The following is a 23,928-nucleotide window of genomic DNA, read 5'->3' as shown; positions in this document are numbered from 1 at the left end:
CTTTTCTAAACCTTCTTGTAGAAAGGACAATATCCTAGGAATCCTAACCTTACTCCAGGAGTAACCTTTGGATTCGCACCAGTATAGGTATTTACGCCATATCTTGTGGTAAATCCTTCTGGTAACAGGCTTCCTAGCCTGTATCAGGGTATCAATAACCGACTCAGAAAAACCACGTTTTGATAAAATCAAGCGTTCAATTTCCAAGCAGTCAGCTTCAGAGAAGCTAGATTTTGATGTTTGAATGGACCCTGTATCAGAAGGTCCTGTCTTAGAGGTAGAGACCAAGGCGGACAGGATGACATGTCCACTAGATCTGCATACCAAGTCCTGCGTGGCCATGCAGGCGCTATTAGAATCACTGATGCTCTCTCCTGTTTGATTTTGGCAATCAATCGAGGAAGCAGCGGGAAGGGTGGAAACACATAAGCCCTCCCGAAGTTCCAAGGTGCTGTCAAAGCATCTATCAGAACCGCTCCCGGATCCCTGGATCTGGACCCGTAGCGAGGAAGTTTGGCGTTCTGGCGAGACGCCATGAGATCTATCTCTGGTTTGCCCCAACGTCGAAGTATTTGGGCAAAGACCTCCGGATGAAGTTCCCACTCCCCCGGATGAAAAGTCTGGCGACTCAAGAAATCCGCCTCCCAGTTCTCCACTCCCGGGATGTGGATTGCTGACAGGTGGCAAGAGTGAGACTCTGCCCAGCGAATTATCCTTGATACTTCCATCATTGCTAGGGAGCTTCTTGTCCCTCCTTGATGGTTGATGTAAGCTACAGTCGTGATGTTGTCCGACTGAAACCTGATGAACCCCCGAGTTTTTAACTGGGGCCAAGCCAGAAGGGCATTGAGAACTGCTCTCAATTCCAGAATGTTTATTGGCAGGAGACTTTCCTCCTGATTCCATTGTCCCTGAGCCTTCAGAGAATTCCAGACAGCGCCCCAACCTAGTAGGCTGGCGTCTGTTGTTACAATTGTCCAGTCCGGCCTGCTGAATGGCATCCCCCTGGACAGATGTGGCCGAGAAAGCCACCATAGAAGAGAGTTTCTGGTCTCTTGATCCAGATTCAGAGTAGGGGACAAGTCTGAGTAATCCCCATTCCACTGACTCAGCATGCACAATTGCAGCGGTCTGAGATGTAGACGTGCAAAGGGTACTATGTCCATTGCTGCTACCATTAAGCCGATCACCTCCATGCATTGAGCTACTGACGGGAGTTGAATGGAATGAAGGACACGGCATGCATTTAGAAGCTTTGTTAATCTGTCTTCTGTCAGATAAATCTTCATTTCTACAGAATCTATAAGAGTCCCCAAGAATGGAACTCTTGTGAGGGGAAAGAGAGAACTTTTCTTTTCGTTCACTTTCCATCCATGCGACCTTAGAAATGCCAGAACTAACTCTGTATGAGACTTGGCAGTTTGAAAGCTTGAAGCTTGTATCAGAATGTCGTCTAGGTACGGAGCTACCGAAATTCCTCGCGGTCTTAGTACCGCCAGAAGGGCACCCAGAACCTTTGTGAAGATTCTTGGAGCCGTAGCCAATCCGAATGGAAGAGCTACAAACTGGTAATGCCTGTCTAAGAAGGCAAACCTTAGATACCGGTAATGATCTTTGTGAATCGGTATGTGAAGGTAAGCATCCTTTAAATCCACTGTGGTCATGTACTGACCCTTTTGGATCATGGGTAAGATTGTCCGAATAGTTTCCATTTTGAACGATGGAACTCTTAGGAATTTGTTTAGGATCTTTAAATCCAAGATTGGCCTGAAAGTTCCCTCTTTTTTGGGAACCACAAACAGGTTTGAGTAAAACCCTTGTCCTTGTTCCGACCGCGGAACCGGATGGATCACTCCCATTAATAACAGATCTTGTACACAGCGTAGAAACGCTTCTTTCTTTATCTGGTTTGTTGACAACCTTGACAGATGAAATCTCCCTCTTGGGGGAGAGAATTTGAAGTCTAGAAGGAATCCCTGAGATATGATCTCTAGCGCCCAGGGATCCTGAACATCTCTTGCCCAAGCCTGGGCGAAGAGAGAGAGTCTGCCCCCCACTAGATCCGGTCCCGGATCGGGGGCCCTCGGTTCATGCTGTCTTTGGGGCAGCAGCAGGTTTCCTGGCCTGCTTGCCCTTGTTCCAGGACTGGTTAGGTTTCCAGCCTTGTCTGTAACGAGCAACAGCTCCTTCCTGTTTTGGTGCAGTGGAAGTTGGTGCTGCTCCTGCTTTGAAATTCCGAAAGGGACGAAAATTAGACTGTCTAGCCTTAGCTTTGGCTTTGTCTTGAGGCAGGGCGTGGCCCTTACCTCCTGTAATGTCAGCGATAATTTCTTTCAAACCGGGCCCAAATAAAGTTTGCCCCTTGAAAGGTATATTAAGTAATTTGGACTTAGAAGTTACATCAGCTGACCAGGATTTTAGCCACAGCGCCCTACGTGCCTGAATGGCGAATCCTGAGTTCTTAGCCGTAAGTTTGGTTAAATGTACTACGGCCTCCGAAATGAATGAATTAGCTAGTTTAAGGACTCTAAGCCTGTCCGTAATGTCGTCCAGCGTAGCTGAACTAAGGTTCTCTTCCAGAGACTCAATCCAAAATGCTGCCGCAGCCGTAATCGGCGCGATGCATGCAAGGGGTTGCAATATAAAACCTTGTTGAACAAACATTTTCTTAAGGTAACCCTCTAATTTTTTATCCATTGGATCTGAAAAAGCACAGCTATCCTCCACCGGGATAGTGGTACGCTTAGCTAAAGTAGAAACTGCTCCCTCCACCTTAGGGACCGTTTGCCATAAGTCCCGTGTGGTGGCGTCTATTGGAAACATCTTTCTAAATATTGGAGGGGGTGAGAACGGCACACCGGGTCTATCCCACTCCTTAGTAACAATTTCAGTTAGTCTCTTAGGTATAGGAAAAACGTCAGTACTCGCCGGTACCGCAAAGTATTTATCCAACCTACACAATTTCTCTGGTATTGCAACAGTGTTACAATCATTAAGAGCCGCTAAAACCTCCCCTAGTAATACACGGAGGTTCTCCAATTTAAATTTAAAATTTGAAATATCTGAATCCAATCTGTTTGGATCAGAACCGTCACCCACAGAATGAAGCTCTCCGTCCTCATGCTCTGCAAGCTGTGACGCAGTATCAGACATGGCCCTAGTATTATCAGCGCACTCTGTTCTCACCCCAGAGTGATCACGCTTGCCTCTTAGTTCTGGTAATTTAGCCAAAACTTCAGTCATAACAGTAGCCATATCTTGTAATGTTATCTGTAATGGCCGCCCAGATGTACTAGGCGCCACAATATCACGCACCTCCCGGGCGGGAGATGCAGGTACTGACACGTGAGGCGAGTTAGTCGGCATAACTCTCCCCTCGCTGTTTGGTGAAATTTGTTCAATTTGTACAGATTGGCTTTTATTTAAAGTAGCATCAATACAGTTAGTACATAAATTTCTATTGGGCTCCACCTTGGCATTGGAACAAATGACACAGGTATCTTCCTCTGAATCAGACATGTTTAACACACTAGCAATAAACTTGCAACTTGGTTACAATCTTATTTAACAAAAACGTACTGTGCCTCAAAGAAGCACTAAACGATTAAATGACAGTTGAAATAATGAACTGAAAAACAGTTATAGCATCAATCCTTAAAAACAACACAACTTTTAGCAAAGGTTTGTTCCCCTTAGTAAAGTAACAATAATTAAATTTGAAACATAAAAATTACAAAGCAACGTTTTTAATCACAGTCAATATATAAGTCTCACAGCTCTGCTGAGAGAATCTACCTCCCTCCAAAGAAGTTTGAAGACCCCTGAGTTCTGTTAGAGATGAACCGGATCATGCAGGAAATACAAGAGTAACTGACTGGAAATTTTTGATGCGTAGCAAAGAGCGCCAAAAACGGCCCCTCCCCCTCACACACAGCAGTGAGAGAGAAACGAAACTGTCACAATTAAAACAAGCAACTGCCAAGTGGAAAAATAATGCCCAAACATTTATTCACTCAGTACCTCAGAAAATGCAAACGATTCTACATTCCAGCAAAAACGTTTAACATAATAAATACCTATTCAAAGGTTTAATGTACTTTTAACAGAGTAATTCCAGTGAAATACCATCCCCAGAATACTGAAGTGTATACATACATGTCATTATAACGGTATGGCAGGATTTTCTCATCAATTCCATTCAGAAAATAAAAACTGCTACATACCTCAATGCAGATTCATCTGCCCGCTGTCCCCTGATCTGAAGCTTTTACCTCCCTCAGATGGCCGAGAAACAGCAATATGATCTTAACTACTCCGGTTAAAATCATAGTAAAAACTCTGGTAGATTCTTCTTCAAACTCTGCCAGAGAGGCAATAACACGCTCCGGTGCTATTGTAAAATAACAAACTTTTGATTGAAGTTATAAAAACTAAGTATAATCACCATAGTCCTCTCACACATCCTATCTAGTCGTTGGGTGCAAGAGAATGACTGGGAGTGACGTAGAGGGGAGGAGCTATATGCAGCTCTGCTGGGTGAATCCTCTTGCATTTCCTGTTGGGGAGGAGTTATATCCCAGAAGTAATGATGACCCGTGGACTGATCACACATAACAGAAGAAATAGATAAAGCAGAAATTTGACCCTTCAAGATATTTGCAGATAAACCCTTCTCCAGACACTCCTGGAGAAAAGACAAAATCCTAGGAATCCTAACTCTACTTCAAGAGAACCCTCTGGATTCACACCAATACAGATATTTACGCCATATCTTATAGTAACAGGCTTATGAGCCTAAATCATAGTTTCAATAACCGACTCAGAGAACCCACGCTTAGATAATATCAAGCGTTCAATCTCCAAGCAGTCAGCTTCAGAGAAACGAGATTTGGATGAAGGAAGGGCCCCTGAAGTAGAAGGTCCTTCTTCCTTAACGGAAGTCTCCAAGGTGGAAGAGATGACATCTCCACCTGATCCGCATACCAGATTCTGCGAGACCATGCAGGAGCAATGACAATCACCGACGCCCTCTCCTTTCTGATTCGAGCAATGACCTGTGGAAGGAGAGCGAACGGTGGAAACACATACGCTAGACTGAAATTCCAAGGAACTGCTAGAGCATCTATCAGCACAGCCTGAGGATCCCTTGACCTCGAAAGCTTGGCATTCTGACGAGATGCCATAAGATCCAGCTCCGGCTGCCCCCACTTAAGAATCAAGCTGGAAAACACCTCCGGATGGAGCTCCCACTCCCCTGGATGAAAAGTCTGTCAGCTAAGAAAATCCGCTTCCCAATTGTCCACCCCTGGGATGTGGATCGCAGACGGACAACAGTTGTGAGAGTCTCCGCCCACTGAATAATCTTGGCTACCTCTGTCATGGCCAAGGAACTCTGAGTTCCTCCCTGATGATTGATGTAAGCCAATGAGGTTATGTTGTCCGACTGAAACCTGATAAACTGGGCTGAAGCTAACTGAGGCCAGGCCAGAAGAGCATTGAAGATTGCCCTCAGTTCTAGGATATTTATGGGAAGAACAGACTCCTCCCGAGACCATAGACCCTGAGCCTTTAAACAAGCCCCAGACTGCTCCCCAACCCAAAAGGCTGGCATCCGAGGTCACGAACACCAAGGAAGGTCTGCGAAAGCAAGTTCCCTGGGAGAGGCGATCCTGAGACAACCACCACAGAAGAGAGTCCTTTGATTTCTTACCCTGCTTTGACTTGTTCCAGTTAGCATTAGGTCTCCAGACTAAACTAGAGGAACTTTGCTTTTGAGCAGAGAAGTCATCTCAGCCCTCTACCTCCAGAAATAGTAGATATAATAGAATCGAAATCAGAACAAAATAACTTCTTTCCCTGAAAGAAAGAGATAACAATCTAGATTTAGACACCATATCAGCAGACCAGGATATAAGCCACAAGGCTCTCCTGGCAAAGACTGCCACAGACATGCTTTTCACATTAAAGGGACAGTAAAGTCAAAATTAAACGTTCATGATTCAGATAGAGCATGCAATTTTAAACAACTTTCATATTTATTTCTGTTATCAAATTTTCTTTGTTCTCTTGGTAGGTAAGCTCATAAGAGCTCAGTAGTGTGCACGTCTTTAGTACTCTATGGCAGCAGTGTTTTGCAACACTTTGTGTAGCTTTGTTATACAATGTTGCACAACACTGAGCCTACCTAGATTTACTCTTCAATAAAAGATACCAAGAGAATGGAGCAAATTGTTGATTAAAGTAAATTGGAAAGTTGTTTAAAATTGCATGCTCTATCTGAATCATGAAAGTTTAATTTTAACTTTACTGTCCCTTTAATCTTCAATCTTCAGCTACATCCGGTGGAGGCAAACTGAAGACTAAGGTATATGTGGGTGGGAGGGCGTTCATAGAGCTCTCTGAGTTTGGGAATCTTTGCCACCTCCAAATGGTATAGAAGAGTGATTCCCAAGAGTAACAGATCATGGACTCTCACCACCTGTATGAAATAAAAAAAGAAGAAGAATAGAGGATTACTCTGCAAAGCACCTCCTTAACAAAGCAACCTTCATTATGATCATACCAGGGAAACGAGCAAAAGATTTTGGAGAACATGGTTTGAAATAGGGACAAATTATATATACTTAATACTTATTGCTAAAAACCTACATATAGAGATATCAAGAAAGATTAACATGTACAGATTGGGGTAGCATAGAGGCATAGAGCTGCAAATACCTTCACAGTCTAGACACAAATGAGGGTCAGATAAAAAGCCCTGACAGAGCTCACTATAGCCTTCCATTTCTTACGGGAGACAAACTTTATTGAAGGTCACAGTGTATTGCTTCAGACCCAAACAAGAGGAAGTACTTAAAAGCTTTTGGCAACAGGACATTTACTGCACACATTTGTAACATCTTACCATATGAGGAACAGGGGGTACTGTAGCTGAATTCCATGCTGTTGAAGTGGTAGTTCTTGCTTGCCAGTTTGTTCCTCCAGTTAATTTCTTTTCAGTAGGCTGATTCCACTGCATGTCAGACCTAAAGAAACAATATCACAAGTAGTAATTACTCTGAATTACTCTGGTCATTTTGACCAATGAAACACTGCTCTTCAGCTCAACAAAGAAAGCTTGGTAGATCTAATGGATTTCTATTGTGAATAAATGAGAAAGGCCTATCAAGTCCATGAGACACATGTGTAAGATAGAAAAAGAGAGGCACCACCATAGGACAATATCGTCTGGATCAACAGAACAGCACAGGAGAGAGTCTAGACTAGTTCTATACACCATGAGACTACTCTCTTTTTGGATCTTGAACTTAAAGGGACAGTCTACACCAGAATTTGTATTGCTTTAAAAGATAGATAATCCCTTTATTACCCATATCCCAGTTTTGCATAACCAACACAGTTATATTAATATACTTTTAACATCTGTGATTATCTTGTATCTAAGCCTCTGCAAACTGCCCCTTTATTTCAGTTCTTTTGACAGACTTGCAGTTTAGCCAATCAGTGCCTGCTCCCAGATAACTTCACGTGCACGAGCACAGTGTTATCTATATGAAATACATGAACTAACACCCTCTAGTGGTGAAAACTGTTAAAATGCATTCTGAAAAGAGGTGGCCTTCAAGGTCTAAGAAATTAGTATATGAACCTCCTAGGTTAAGCTTTCAACTAAGAATACCAAGAGAGCAAAGCAAAATTGGTGATAAAAGTAAATTGGAAAATTGTTTAAAATTACGTGCTGAATCATGAAAGTTTTTTTTGCCTAGACTGTCCCTTTAAATTTGGGAATGGGAAGGTGACTAGTACCACTCACTTTAAGACAGTGGATTGTAACAGCTATCTTGACTTTACAGGTCACCACTATTATCCTTGGAAACGTAATGTACCGTATGGTCAATTCAAACGGATTCGCCGGAATTGTAGTACTTTGGCTGATTATGAAACCCAAAGCCTTATTCTTAAGGAACGGTTTAATGAAAAAACATAATTTATGCTTACCTGATAAATTTATTTCTCTTGTAGTGTATCCAGTCCACGGATCATCCATTACTTATGGAATATATTCTCCTTCCCAACAGGAAGTTGCAAGAGTCCACCCACAGCAAAGCTGCTATATAGCTCCTCCCCTAACTGCCATATTCAGTCATTCGACCAAAAACATGCAGAGAAAGGAAAAACCATAGGGTGCAGTGGTGACTGTAGTTCAAATGAAAAATTACCTGCCTTAAAGTGACAGGGCGGGCCGTGGACTGGATACACTACAAGAGAAATAAATTTATCAGGTAAGCATAAATTATGTTTTCTCTTGTTAAGTGTATCCAGTCCACGGATCATCCATTACTTATGGAATACCAATACCAAAGCTAAAGTACACGGATGATGGGAGGGACAAGGCAGGTACTTAAACGGAAGTTACCACTGCCTGTAAAAAAAAACCTTTTCTCCCAAAAATAGCCTCCGAAGAAGCATGGTTTCAAATTTGTTAAATTTGAAAAAGTATGAAGCGCAGACCAAGACTCCGTCTTGTAAATCTGTTCAACAGAAGCCACATTTAAAAAAGGCCCAAGTGAAAACCACAGCTCTAGTAGAATGAGCTGCAATCCCTTCAGGAGGCTGCTGTCCAGCAGTCTCATAAGCTAAATGAATTATGCTTTTTAACCAAAAAGACAGAGAGGCTGCTGAAGTCTTTTGACCTCTCCTCTGTCCAGAATAGACAACAAACAAGGTGAACGTTTGATGAAAACTGTAGTAACTTGTAAGTAAAACTTTAAAGCACAAACCACATCCAATATTGTGTAATAGACGTTCCTTCTTTGAGGAAGGATTAGGATACAAGCATGGAACAACTATCTCTTGAGTGATGTTCTTGTTAGATACCACCTTAGGAAAAAAAACCAGGTTGGTACGCAGGACTACCTTATCCGTACGAAGGACCAGATAAGGAGAATCACATCGTAACACAGATAACTTGGAGACTCTACGAGTCGAGGAAATAGCTACCCAAAAGGAACTTTCCAAGATAAAGATTGATATCTATGGAACAAAAAAAGGTTCAAACAGAACTTCTTGAAGAGCCTTAAGAACCAGGTTTAAGCTCCATGGTGGAGCAACAGTTTTAAACACAGGCTTGGATCTAACCAAAGCCTGACCAAATGCCTGAACGTCTAGAATACCTGCCAGACGCTGGTGCAAAAAAATAGACAGAGTAAAAATCTGTCCCTTTTAAGGAATTAGCTGACAACCCTTTTCTCAAAAACATCTTGGAGAAAAGATAATATCCAGGGAATCCAGGCTTTACTCCATGAGTAACCCTTGGATTCATAACAATCAGATATTTACACCATATCTATGTTCAATTTTCCTAGAGACAGGCTTTCATGTCTGTATTAAGGTATCAATGACTGACTCGGAGAAGCCATGCTTTGATAACATCAAGCGTTCAGTCTCCAGGCAGTCCATCTCAGATTGATTCTATTTAGATGGATGAAAGGACCCTGAGGTAGAGGGACCTGTCTCAGAAGCAGAGACCGTGATGGAAAGGATGACATGTCCACCAGATCTGCATACCAGGTCCTGCGTGGCTACGCAGGCGCTGTCAAAAACACCAAAGCCCTCTCCTGCTTGGTCTTGACCTCCGGAGGAAATCCCACTCCCCCGGAAGAAAAGTCTGACGACTTAGAAAATCCACCTCCCAGTTCTCAACACCTGGGATATGGATAGCTGATAGACAAGAGTGAGTCTCTGTCCAGTGAATTATTGTAAGACTTCTAACATCACTAGGGAACTTCTGTTCCCCCTTGATGGCTGATGTAAGCCACAGTCGTGTATATTGTCCGACTGAGTATGATGTACCTCAGAGTTGCTAACTGAGGCCAAGTCTGAAGAGCATGGAATATCACTCCCAGAATATTTATTAGAAGGAGGGTCTCCTCCTAAGTCCACTATCCCTGAGCCTTCAGGGAGTTCCAGACTGCATCCCAACCTAAAAGGCTGGCATCCATTGTAACAATTGTCCCATCTGACCTGCGGAAGGTCATACCCTTGGACAGATGGACCCGACATAGTCACCAGAGAAGAGAATCTCTGGTCTCTTGGTCCAGGTTCAACAGGGGGACAAATTTGTGTAATCCCCGTTCCTCTGACTGAGCATGCATAGTTGCAGCGGTCTGAAATGTAGACGTGCAAACGGTACTATGTCCCTTGCCGCTACCTATTAAGCCAATTTCATTCATGTACTGAGCCACCGAAGGGTGCGGATGGGATGAAAAACACGGCAGAAATTTAGAAACTTTGACAACCTGGACTCCGTCAGGTAAATTTTCATTTCTACAGAATCTATCAGAGTCCCTAGGAGGGAAACCCTTGAGATTGGGGATAGAGAACTCTTTCCATGTTCACTTTCCACCCATGTGATCTCAGAAATGCCAGTACTACGTCCGTATGAGACTTGGCAATTTGGATGTTTGACGCCTGTATCAGGATGTCGTCTAACTAAGGGGCCACTTCTATGCCCCGCGGCCTAAGGACCGCCAAAGCGACCCCAGAACCTCCATAAAGATTCTTGGGGCTGTAGATATCCCAAAGGAAAGAGCTACAAACTGGTAATGCCTGTCTAGAAAGGCAAACCTGAAAAACGAAGGTGATCTTTATGCATCACAATGTGAGGATAAGCATCCTTCAAATCCATTGTAGTCCTCTATTGACTCTCCTGGATCATAGTTAAGATGGTACGAATAGTTTCCATCTTAAATGACGGAATTCTGAGGAATTTGTTTAAGATCTTTAGATCCAAAATAGGTCTGAAGGTTCCCTCACCTTGGGAACCACAAACAGATTTGAGTAAAAACTCTGTCCCTGTTCCTCTCTTGGAACTGGATGGATCTCGTACACAATGTAAGAATGCCTCCTTCTTTATCTGGTTTGCAGATAATTGTGAAAGGCGAAATCTCCCCTTTTTTTTTTCTTTGAAATCCAGAAGATATCTCTGGGATATAAATTCCAATGCCTAGGGATCCTGGGCATCTCTTGCCCACGCCCGGGCGAAGAATGAAAGTCTGCCCCCTATAGGATCCGTTACTGGATAGGGGTCCGTTCCTTCATGCTGCCTTAGAGGCAGCAGCAGGCTCCTTGGCCTGCTTATCTTTGTTCCAGGTCCAATTGTCTCCAGACCGCCTTGGACTGAGCAAAAATTCCCTCTTGTTTTGCCTTAGAGGAAGTGGATGCCACACCTGCCCTGAAGTTTTAAAAGGCACGAAAATTAGACCTTTTTTGGCCCTTGATTCCTATCCTGAGGAAGGGTATGACCTTTTCCTCCACTGATATAAGCAATAATCTCCTTCAAACCAGGCCCGAATAGGGTCTGCCCCTTGAAGGGAAGTTAAGTAGCTTATTTATTAAAGTCACGACAGCTGACCATGATATAAGCCATAGCGCTCTGCGCGCCAGTATAGTAAAAAACAGAATTCTTAGCCGTTAGTCTAGTCAAATGAACAAAGGCATCAGAAAACAAGGAATTGGCTAGCATAAGCTTGTCAAATATATTCATCCAATGGAGTCGCTAACTGTAAAGCCTCATCAAGAGACTCAACCCAGAACGCCGCAGCAGCAGTGACAGAAGCAATGTATGCAAGGGGCTGCAGGATAAAACCCTGTTGAATAAACATTTTTTATCCATTGGATCTAAAAGCACAACTGTCCTCGCCAGAGGTAGTGGTACGCTTAGCTAGAGTAGAAACTCTTCTCTCCACCTTAGGAACTGTCTGCCAGAAGTCCCGTGTGGTGGTAACTATTAGAAAACATTCTTCTAAAAAATAGGAGGGGAAGAGAACGGCACACCTGGTCTATCCCATTCCTTAAAAAAAATAAAAATTTTTTTTAGTAAACCTCTTTAGGTATTGGAAAAACATCAGTACACACCGGCACTGCATATTATTTATCCAGTCTATACAATTTCTCTGGCCCTGCGATTGTACACATTCATTCAGAGCAGCCAAAGCCTCCCTGAGCAACAAGTGGAGGTTCTCAAGCATAAATTTTAAATGTAGAAATATCAGAATCAGGTTAAATCAACTTCCCTGAGTCAAAAAAATCCCCCACAGACTAAGCATATTGTGTGGTAGTATCATGCATGGTTCTTAAAGCGTCTGTATGCTCTGTATCTACCCCAGAGCTATCTGCTTTCCTTTAATTTCAGGTAGTCTGACTAATACTGCTGCCAGAGTATTATTCACCACCTTTGCCATGTCTTGTAAAATAAACGCTATGGACGCCCTTGATGTACTTGGCGCCATTTGAGCGTGAGTCCCTGAAGCGGGAGTCGAAGGGTCTGACACGTGGGGAGAGTTAATCGGCATAACTTTCCCCTCGACAGAATCCCCTGGTAAAATAAACGCTATGGGTGCCCTTGATGTACTTGGCGCCATTTGAGCGTGAGTCCCTAAAGCGGGAGTCAAAAGGTCTGACACGTGGGGAGAGTTAGTCGGCATAACTACCCCCACGACAGAATCCTCTGGTGATGTTTTTAAAGACAAAAAATGATCTTTATTGTTTAACATGAAATCAGTACATCTGGTACACATTCTAAGATGGGGTTCCACCATGGCTTTAAAACATAATGAACACAGAGCTTCCTCTAAGTCAGACATGTTAGAACAGACTAATAATGAGACTAATAAGCTTGGAAAACACTTCAAATCAAGTTAACAAGCAAATATATAAAACGTTACTGTGCCTTTAAGAGAAACAAATTTTGTCAAAATTTGAAAAACAGTGAAAAAAGGCAGTAAAACAAACGAAATTTTTACAGTACATGTAATAAGGTAACAGAGCATTGCACCCACTTGCAAATGGATGATTAACCCCTTAATGCAAAAAACAGATCAAAAAAAACGACAGACGTTTTTAAAAACAGACACAACAAAAACTGCCACAGCAGAGCTGTGGATTACCTTCCCTATAAACGATTTTGGAAGTCTTTTTAGCCCTTTAGAAATATCCTGTAGTATTCATGGGACTGCTTACGGAATCTGGATAATTCATTTTGTAATTTTAACTGCGCAAAAAAGCGCTAAATTAGGCCCCTCCCACTCATATTACAACAGTGGGAAGCTTCAGTTAACTGTTTCTATGCAAAATTTAAGCCAGCCATGTGGAAAAAACTTAGGCCCCAATAAGTTTTATCACCAAACATATGTTAAAAAACGATTAAACATGCCAGCAAACTTCCTTAAAACCCACTGTCGCCCTGAGCCTTCATCATTGAGACACCAACACTCTTCTCTTTCTCCCCACTTATCGCAATAACTATTAGGAGATACATATAATAGCACGGACCTCTTTAGGAATTTCTATCTGTCAATATGTAAACCCTTTTTTATAAACTTGCACATAGATGTACAGATCAGTGAATACAAATTGCTTCTCATTTATTCACAGCAACATAGATGTTCTTGAATATGTTATTTGTTTTGATTGTTGAAAAGCTATGTTAAGACATGTCAAGTTAGATGTATACCACAGAGTGCTTTCTCAATCTGAGATGCTAGGTTATGTTTCGCAATATGTGTTTTTAGCATCATTGAACTATGAGAAATAATTCAGTTTCCTCGGTCACTCTGTCTTGTGATTAATCTGTTGTATGATTCCCTGTAATGATTGAATTGATCTGACGTTATGTGATGTGTATTTTGACTTGACATAATAAAGCTCTTTGAAAAAAAGAAAAAAAAAAAAAAAAAAAAAAAAAAATGCCAGCAAACGTTTTAAAACACATTTTTACAAGAGTATGTATCTCTATTAATAAGCCTGATACCAGTCGCTTTTACTGCATTTAAGGCTATACCAACATTACAGTGTTATCACCAATGTACGTTAAAAAACGATTAAACATGCCAGCAAACGTTTTAAAACACATTTTTATAAGAGTATGTATCTCTATTAATAAGCCTGATACCAGTCGCTATCGCTGCATTTAAGGCTTTACTTACAATACTTCGGTATCAGCAGTATTTTCTTAGTCAATTCCATTCCTAGAAAAATATTTTACTGCACATACCTTATCTGCAGGAAAACCTGCACGCCATTCCCCCTCTGAAGTACCTCACTCCTCAGAATGTGTGAGAACAGCAAATGGATCTCAGTTACGTCTGCTAAGATCATAGAAAAACGCAGGCAGATTCTTCTTTCAAATACTGCCTGAGATAAACAGCACACTCTGGTGCCATTTAAAAATAACAAACTTTTGATTGAAGAATAAACTAAGTATAAATCACCACAGACTCTCACGACCTCCTATCTATGTTGAGGCTTGCAAGAGAATGACTGAATATGGCAGTTAGGGGAGGAGCTATATAGCAGCTTTGCTGTGGGTGGACTCTTGCAACTTCCTGTTGGGAAGGAGAATATATTCCATAAGTAATGGATGATCCGTGGACTGGATACACTTAACAAGAGAAACATTACCCTCACATTATAGAGAATGGTTATATAAGAGCAAAATTTGACAATAGAGATGACTATTTTAAATCCAATAAGGACACTACTACCGGATTTAATATTACAGAAAATTATGCTCTATTCATTACTCAATTTAATTGTCATCATAATTTAATCAGACAAATTATTACCAAACATTGGGGCATTCTAACAAAAGATCCCATTTTAGGTAACCTACAGTAATAGGAACTAAACCCAAAATAGTTTTTAAAAAAGCACCTAGTTTAAAGACGATTTTGTCTATTTGGTCCATTGGTCCCACTCCAATTCGGTCAAGAGTGTCACCTTTAGGGTCTTTTAGATGTGGAGCCAGTAGATGCAAACTTTGCGCTAATATTGCACACAAACAAAAGATGTTCAAATCTAATGTGACTGGACAACAATTTTCTATTATTTGACACATATCTTGTGCCTCACATTATGTTGTTTATCTGCTCTCATGTGTCTGTTGGATACAGTACGTTGGTAGGACCTGTAGGAGACTTAGTACCAGATGGTCCGAGCACCAACGGAACATGAAAAAGAATTTTAAAAATCACAGTGTCGCCAGACATTGTAATTATCAACATGGTGGAAACTCTGACTGTTTTTCTATCATTCCGATCGAATTTATCCCTAAGTCCCACCTCTATAATAGGTTATCTAGAGTTAGGCAGAGGGAGACCTACTGGATACATACTCTCAAGAGTCTCCATCCTGCCGGCCTGAATCTAAATATAGACCTGGCTGCCTTTCATTAACTTTGATCAGGGTTGGCATGTGGGTCTCCCTCTGCCTAAGACACGATTCTGTTCAATCATTTTTTCCAATGTTAGCACTTAAACCTATTGCGCATTGATTTGTCTCCAGGCTGGCGACATCACTGTATATGTGTAAAAATTTTTTTACCATATCTATCAGTGTAATTTCATCCAGCTTTATATGTTCTCAGTAGGGCCCGTATAGTGATATAGGGTACTGTAAGGTCACTTATTGATCTGCGGTTGCTATGAGTTCTATTTCTATATTAATATGACCATTGAACTATGTTTTTATTGGGGGTTAATCAATTTTATATACAATATTCTGACCTCTTGCCTAGGATCACACATCTATATGTCCAGCTAAAAAGTTTTTTTTTTTTTTTCTGAGTACACATACCATTATAGGGATATCTCACCAACTGGTCTGAGATTTAGGGTCTCTTTCGTTAGCCTGATACTGATATGTATATCCCCCACACATCCTCTAGGGAGGTCCGCATATGCACTGAGAGGGTTCTCCAACTATCACTGATAGACGAACATGTCCAATGAACGTGATCTTTCATCTACTTGTAGCTGACTTATATGCCGATATTATATGCCAATATTATTTATCGTTTTGATATAATATATGTCTATTATGCTGGCGAGATCATTACACACTTGTGATGGAGTCAGTAAATTCATCAACTAACTGATGTTTGACCCATCGTCACTGTGTGCTGATTTCGACCATCGTGGTGTAGTACGGTCATGACTTATTTGTCAAGTACCATTATTGTATCAATGAGTTATATATGAAATGGAAACGTTGTTCTATCTATGGGGACTGTGCACATTGTTTTTTATATGATGTTGCAACATTAAATGAGCATGTGTTATGTTACATATTATTGTTTTTTATTATCTGAATATCGTATAGAAGTTGTTGTTAATGCTATGGAGACTTGGTATCCATTGATATTAATTTTTTATGATATTTTGTACTATTTTGATATTATGTATTTATTCCAACTTAGGGACCGTTCCTTCACACATCTCTATACCAGCTATTGGATGAGATTTATCTAGGGTTACCTTGGCCCTGCCCGAGGGAGGTGTGAGTCATTACTGCCCCTTGATTGGATAGCGTAGGGGATTTAATGAGTAAAAGGTGTGATATGATTACAGCCTGATGAAACGGCTTTTTATGAGCTGAGAAAAGCGTTGCTGTTTGTTTTTAGACTTTTAATAAATTGTCTTTTTATTACACACCTTTACTCTGTAACTTTGTGTCACGAACCTTACTGCTTGCAGTACTTATGCTCTACCTCTTGGAGTTTGTATACCCATGCCGGTATTTCCAGCTGAACATCACCTGTGCCTAAACTGGAGGAATTGGTTTCTTTGGATTGATTGATCTCCTGTGACGACATCAGTGACGTATCTGACGTTCCAGCGTGTCACTATAGTCCCGACCCGCTGTATCTGGAACCCTGGCTGTGCCACTGCTTCTGTGAGTAGATCCACTTCAAGGAGGGGGGGGGGGGACTCTCTCTCCTGTGCTGTTCTGTTGATCCAGACGATATTGTCCTATGGTGGCGCTCTCTTTCTTTCATGTAATTGGCAAGAGTCCATGAGCTAGTAACGTATGGGATATAGAATTCTACCAGGAGGGGCAATGGTTCCCAAACCTCAAAATGCCTCTCTTTTTCTGTCTTACACAGGAATTCCTATCGCATCATTCTGTATTGGGAGTGCTGCCGGAATTTTCAAGATCCGCCTGAGGTCTCTTATTCGCTTCACACAAGCGCACCTCGTTAGGGATCTATGCTCCACTGACTGATGCACATAATCAACATTTTAGGGCAACCCCTTCCTCAAAAATCAAACAGCAAATAGTATCCAACAGCTCATATATAATTAAAATTATATTGGATGGAGCTGTGCACAAGACACATGCCTGAATAATTTTAATAAACTCTTTGATTAGCCGTCACACATGCCTACACCCTTCAGCAGACTAGGTTGCAGCATTAAAATAATTTTCTTGACAAAAACAGAAAACACAAATAAGATATCTCAATTAAACAATTTATATTAATGACTTATGGATCTTACTTTATTTGAGTTAGGATTAAAAAAAGATCTGCATAATAAAAAATATATATCATACTTGATAAATGAATGTCTTTCATGGTGGGATATACATTCCTACCAGGAGATCGGCAAGGTTTCCCAAACCTCAAAAGCCTATAAAACCCCTCCCACCTCACTCATACCTCAGTTTAACATATAGTCAAGTGGTGAGGTGTTAAGGAGTAAAAGCCAAAATGAGGGGCAGTAAAACAACCCCAAATGGGTGGGGCCTCATGGACTCTCGCCATCATGAAAGAAATTAATTTATCAAGTAAGATGTAAAGTATGTTTTCATTCACATAGGTGGTGAGAGTCCACGAGCGGGTATGTATGGGATATAATACTCAAGATGTGGAAGTCCACGAGTAACAACAAAGGGAGAGATTAAAATAAAAACAGCTTTTTTATCTGAGAAATTAAATCCAATAACCAAAATAAAGTCTTTTATGACAAACTCAATATATAGGCAGTGTCATCAAACTGAGACAAAAGCCTGAAGGACCTTACTACCAAAGGCTGCTTCAGATAAAGCAAAAACATAAAAATGGTAAAATTTAGTAAAGGTATGCAGAGAAGACCAAGTGGTCGCTTTGCAAATTCAACTGAAGCCTCCTTCTTGAAAGACCAAGATGTGGCAACCGATCTAGTAGAATAAGCTGTAATTCTCTGTAGCGGAGGCTGACCCACCTCCAAATAAACTTTGTGAATCAAAAGTTTCAACCAAAAGGCTAAAGAAATAGAGGCCTTCTGGTCTTTCTTAGGGCCAGAAAAAAAGGACAGACTAGAAGTCTGTCTGAATTCCTTGGTAGCATTAACATAATATCTTAATGCGCTAACAACATCCAAAGAATGTAAAGATTTTTCAGAAGCATTTTTGGATTAGGACACAAGGAGGGAACGACAATTTCCCTATTAATATTGTGTGAGGTAACAACTTTAAGCAAAAATGTAAACGTAGTCCACAAAACAGCTTTATCTTGATGGAAAATCAGATAAGGAGACTCACAGGAGAGCAGACAATTCAGAAACTCTTCTAGCAGAAGAAAGAGATAGCCAAAAGAAATAACACTTTCCATGAAAGTAGTTTAATGTCCAATCTATGCATAGGCTCAGAAGGAGAAGCCTGTAACACTTTCAATACCAGGTTAAGACTCCAAGGAGGAGAAATAAGCCTAATAGGTTTAATCCGGATTAAAGCATGGACAAAACAATGAATAACAGGAAGGTTAGCAATCTTCCTATGAAATAATACAGAAAGAGTAGATTAACCTTTATCTAAACCATCCTGCAAAAACTGAAGAATCCTAGGAATTCTAAAAAAATGCCAGGATAAATCATGATTTATACACCACAAAACTTAAGTTTTCCAAACTTTGGGATACATTTTCCTAGAAACGGGCAGGGACCTTGAGACAGAGAGTCCATCGTTAGAGGAAGAGGCCATGGCGGGCAAATGGACATTTGGACCAGGTCTGCACACCAAATACTGTGAGGCCAGGCTGGGGCCATTAGGATTACAAATGACTGTTCCAATTTTATCTTAGAAATCACTCTGGAGAGTAGGAGCAGAGAAAGAAAGATATACGCAGCCAGGAAAGACCAAGGAACTGCTAGAGCATCCAATACCTCTGGCCCAAGGATCCTTCAACCTCACAAGGTACCTGGGAAGTTTGTTATTCAAACGAGAGGCCATCAGATCTATTTCTGGTAGGCCCAAGTGTTTTACAATCAAATATAATACATCTTGGTAGAGAGACCACTCTCCCAGATGTAGGGACTGACGACTGAGGTAGTCTGACTCATAGTTTTCTACACCTGGTATATGAATCGCAGTGATGAGGCTGGAATTGGTTTCTGCCCAAGAGAGGATTCGAGACACTTCCATCATGACCTGGGAACTGCAAGTTCCCTATTGATGATTGACATAAGCTACTGCTGTAACACTGTCTGAAAACAGAGATAAGGTTCCCTTTTCATTAGAAGCCAAGCCTGAAGAGCCATGAAGAATGCACTGAGTTCCAAAACATTGATTGGCAAACTCGCCTCCCGAGGAATCCAAATTCCTTGTGCTGTCAGAGACCCCCAGACAGCTCCCCAACCGGAAAGACTTGCATCTGTGGTGATAACAGACCAGGTAGGATGAGCAAAAGAAGCCCCCTAAATAATAGACTGGTGATTTAGCCACCAAGTAAGGGAGAGGTGCGTACTGGGATCTAAGAATATCTCATGGGATATCAGAGTATAATCCTTGCACCATTGGCGCAGCATACAAAGCTTAAGAGGTCTCATATGAAATCGAGCAAATGGAATTGCGTCTGAAGCTGCAATCATGAGACCTAGTTCTTCCATACACATAGCCACTGAAGAGAATGGGGAGAGAGACTGAAGATTCAGACAAGCAGATTTCAATTTTATCTTTTTTTCTGTCAGGGAGAGTCATGGACACTGAAAAAAAGGTGACTTTTGTCTGAGGAATAAAGGAACTCTTTGGTAAATTGATCCTCCACCCTGTTTTGTGTGAGATTCTGCTATATAAGAAGATTGAGCTAGTACCAAGAAATCATCCAGGTAAGAAAATACTACAATACCCTACCCTGAGTTCCGATTACAGATAAAAAGGCACTGAGAATCTTGGTAAATATTCTTGGAGCTGTAGCGAGACCAAACGGAAGAGCAACAAACTGATCATGCTTTACCAGAAAAGAAAACCTGAGAAACTGGTAATGTTCTGGGTGAATTAGGATGTGAAGGCAAACATCCTGTAAATCTATTGTGGACATAAAGTGACCTTGTTGAACAAAAGGCAGAATAGTCCTTATAGTTTCCATTTTGAAAGTTGGAATTCTTACAAATTTGTTTAGAGTTTTCAGATTCAGAATTGGTCTGAAAGAGTCTTCCTTATTTGGTACAATGAAGAGATTTGAATAAAATCCTGTCCACTTTTCAGGTGAATAAGCTGGAACAATTACTTGCATATATTCCAGATCTGAGACAGATTGTAGAAAAGCTTGAGCTTTTATTGGATGTTTTGGAATATGGGTGAGAAAGAACCTTCCTGTGGACGGTTTTATTTTGAATCCAATTCGATATCCCTGAGAAATAACGTTTTGAATCCAGGGAATTTGGTCTGATTGTACCCAGCTTTCTGAAAAAGGTTTAATCTGCCCCCTACCAGAGGATTTAAGGGAGGAGTCAGTTTTCTCTGTTCTCTATCCTGACAAAATGATAGGAAGCTTTAAATTTCTCTTTTGACTTTTTGTCTTGAGGAAGAAAAGACCCCTTACCTCCAGTAATAGTAGAAATAATAGAATCCAGTTGAGACCCAAACAATTTCTTTCCTTGGAAAGAAAGGGAAGTATTCTAGTTTTAGACATGTCAGCATTCCAGGATTTAATCCATAGGGTTCTTATGGTAAATCTAGCCAGAGACATGCTTTTGATGTTTATTTTAAAAAATATCAAATAATGCATCGCAAATAAAATTGTTTGCGCTTTGAAGTAAATTAAATAGATTCAAATATTCAGGGTCAGTTGACAACTGTTGCGCCACATCAGCAATAGATAAAGCTGGTCAAAGTATATAGCCAATATGTAGAAATGCCCTTCTTAGATAAGATTCAAGCTTTCTATCTAAAGGGTCTTTAAAAGAAGTACTGACTTCTAGAGGAAAAGTAGTGCGTTTAGCTAAGAGTGAAAATGGTCCCATAAACTTTGGGAACCGTTTTCCATAACTCTAAGTTAGCACCCTGTAAAAGGGTTAAAAAAAGACACCTGGCTTATACCAGTCCTTAGCAATCATATCAGAGACAGAATCTGGTATAGCGAAAATCTTAGGGAGATTGACAAGTTATATATAATGAATTTAAAAGATTACAGGATTTATGAACAAAAGGTTTAGCTTCTTCAATCCCTAAAGTGGCTAAGACTTCCTTCAAAAGAGAACAAATATGTTAAATTTTTAACTAAAAAGGAGGAATTATCAGGTTCTACGTTCGATGAGGGAGCCTCACTGTTCGAGGAATCCTCATCATTTGAAGATACTTCAGTATTTTGTAGGTCAGGACTTATATTACTAGTTGAAGGTACAATTTAAACTGACCTTTTTAAATTATTTGAAAGGGTAGTGCAGCCAGTGCCTTTGAAATGGCAGTAGCAATTATTTTTTTCATTGCTGGAGGTACACCGTCTGCATTTATCTGTAAGAAGAAGGCAGTAGGTATATTAGTACACATAGAAACATCATTAGATTGATTCGTATGCAATAAAAAAAATCCTAAGCATGAGTCACATAAATGAGCCGAAGAAGTTACAATAAGCATACTTAGCTTTGGTAGAAAGGCGTTCAGTAGACTCCGTTCCTATGGTAAATTTAGGGACAGATTGGTGCTGCTCCATTATGGCAAACAATTCTGTAAAAATAGATGCAATAGAGGCAAGCTTTTTGAAGAAAAGAAAAAATATGCCCCCTTTATGTAGGGTTGCATGGACGTTAACACACTAAGCAAATGCAGCCTAGATAAGCAGTGACTGTCAGTGTGCATTATTTCAAAACATCATTATATCTGAAAAAAGGGCGCTGTTGGTTTTGACGAAGGCTGCATCAACAAATGCAAAACAGAAAGAGAATCAGTCTGCCAGGAACGAACAGCAGCATTAATAGCTTGTTCTATGGCCCGGTTGCCACCTGGAAGTAGCTTCTTTCTGCCCAATTGTGCTTTTCACAGAGGAAAACTTTCCTGAAGTATATCAAGTTTGAGATGCGATTCAAATTAATTCAACGTGTGTGTACTATTGCGCACTGAAAGCAAAATTACAAGTTGTGCGGTATAGCCGTTGCCGGAATACCACTAAAAATGTGGCTGTGCCGCCATTACAAGTAAACATAAAGCTTTCTTTTGCCGTGCGTTACGGTACAGTAAGCCGCATACCGCACACAAACCAAGTTCCAACTTGGCGTGTTCGTACACGTATTTCCCCATAGAAAGCAATGGAGAAAAAATGTTAGGAAAAAACCTAACACCTGCGATTGCGAAATGGCTATCACATTTTCGCATTCCCCATTGAAGTGTATGGCGAGTATATATATATATATATATATATATATATAAATAAATAAATAAACTAACACGCTAACATAAGCCCCATGTCTAATAACCTCTAAACTGCCGCCCCCCACATAGTAAATAATAAAATAGAAGTATTATCCCCTAAGCCGGCGCCCCCCCCCCCCGAATAGCAACTACCTAAATAAACCTAAACCTAACACCCCCTAACTTTAAATTAAAGTTACAATATACTAACTACCTTCTAATAAATAGAAACGTACCTGTTAACAAAAAAAAAACCTAAGCGTAAACAAATAAAACCACCCCAAAATAAAAAATACCCTAATCTAACACTAAACTACCAATAGCCCTTAAAAGGGCCTTTTGTAGGGCATTGCCCTAAAGTTAACCCCTTGCTTTGACATAGATTGATTTTATGCTCTTGAGAAAGGCTTTTTTTTGCCAAAATGCGTTGAGATATATTTTAATAAAATCTGAAGCTGCATCTGAAGATACCCTTGTGATGGTTTTAATAAAAGGCTGATTTAAAACTGAAATCCTGTGAGTATGACCTGTTTGTGCGCCTACCATTTTATTTGAAACGTGCTACACCAAAGTAAGCTTTTTATTTTGGAGGTGAAAGAAGGCAGGTTTCACAGAGGAAAAGAGCAGTGTGCATCCCCTGAGGTGACACAGCGCCGCCACATTCAATATTTCTTGTTTCTGGATACGGTCTGGGAGAACCGGGGCTGGTAGCAAGCATCTGAAGGGAAGTGCTAACATAGCTTCATACTTTACTGCTATTTACAAGTTTTGTAATATCAAGTAGCTGACCATTCCACACGCAAAGGCCATTTTTTAAGCGATAAAGCCATACCGCACAACTTGTAATCTTGGGCATAGTTAGACATTGTAAGTGTCAGATATATGACACATGTTTTCTGCGTGTAATCTGGCGTGCAAAACGGACAAGCATTTTTATGCATCGGTTTTGACACGTACATTGAAATGTTTTCTCAGGCAAAAAAATTGCAAAAAGAATAGTATCTGTCCCAGGGCCATACAAAAACATATACATAAATAGTTAAACTTTTAAAACATCTTAAAAGTGCCCACAAACATAGCTGTGAGTGTCTATTTAAAAAATACAAAAAAACCATACCAAAACACTCGTCCAGCAGACATCCAAACCAGTATGATAACATATCAGCAGAGGTAATGGAATAGGAGTATAACATCGATCTGTAAAGGGTGGTAGAAGACGAGTCCCTGGCACCGAATTTACAGAAAGCCTATGAAGGATTTACCATGAGGTGAAAACATTGTAAAATCATGAGGCAGTGAGTACTCATATCACACCCCTCTGACAAGCACTGTACTCTGAGGGGAACTGGGCTCCAATATGCTCTGAAGCGCCTTTGACTGAATAAATCAAGCACATCATCATTCTTCAACCACCTCCAACGGAGGCAAATTTTAAAACGGAGGTATGGGTGAGGTGGGAGGGGTATTATAGGCTTTTGAGGTTTG

General features: G+C 40.8%; 1 protein-coding gene across 1 annotated transcript in view; it reads right to left on the bottom strand.

Moving 5' to 3' along the window:
• Nucleotides 1-23,928, bottom strand: part of LOC128660360 (phosphatidylinositol-binding clathrin assembly protein) — a 576,760-nt gene that overhangs the window by 86,938 nt on the left and 465,894 nt on the right. The window contains exon 16 of the mRNA XM_053714177.1: nt 6,905-7,025. Within this exon, the coding sequence (XP_053570152.1) occupies nt 6,905-7,025 (121 nt within the window). The remainder of the gene's footprint in view (nt 1-6,904; nt 7,026-23,928) is intronic.

Source organism: Bombina bombina, chromosome 1 (assembly GCF_027579735.1).
Source record: "Bombina bombina isolate aBomBom1 chromosome 1, aBomBom1.pri, whole genome shotgun sequence".
Lineage (NCBI taxonomy): Eukaryota > Metazoa > Chordata > Amphibia > Anura > Bombinatoridae > Bombina > Bombina bombina.
The sequence above is the reverse complement of the archived record's forward strand: the minus strand, read 5'-3'. Positions and strand labels throughout refer to the sequence as shown.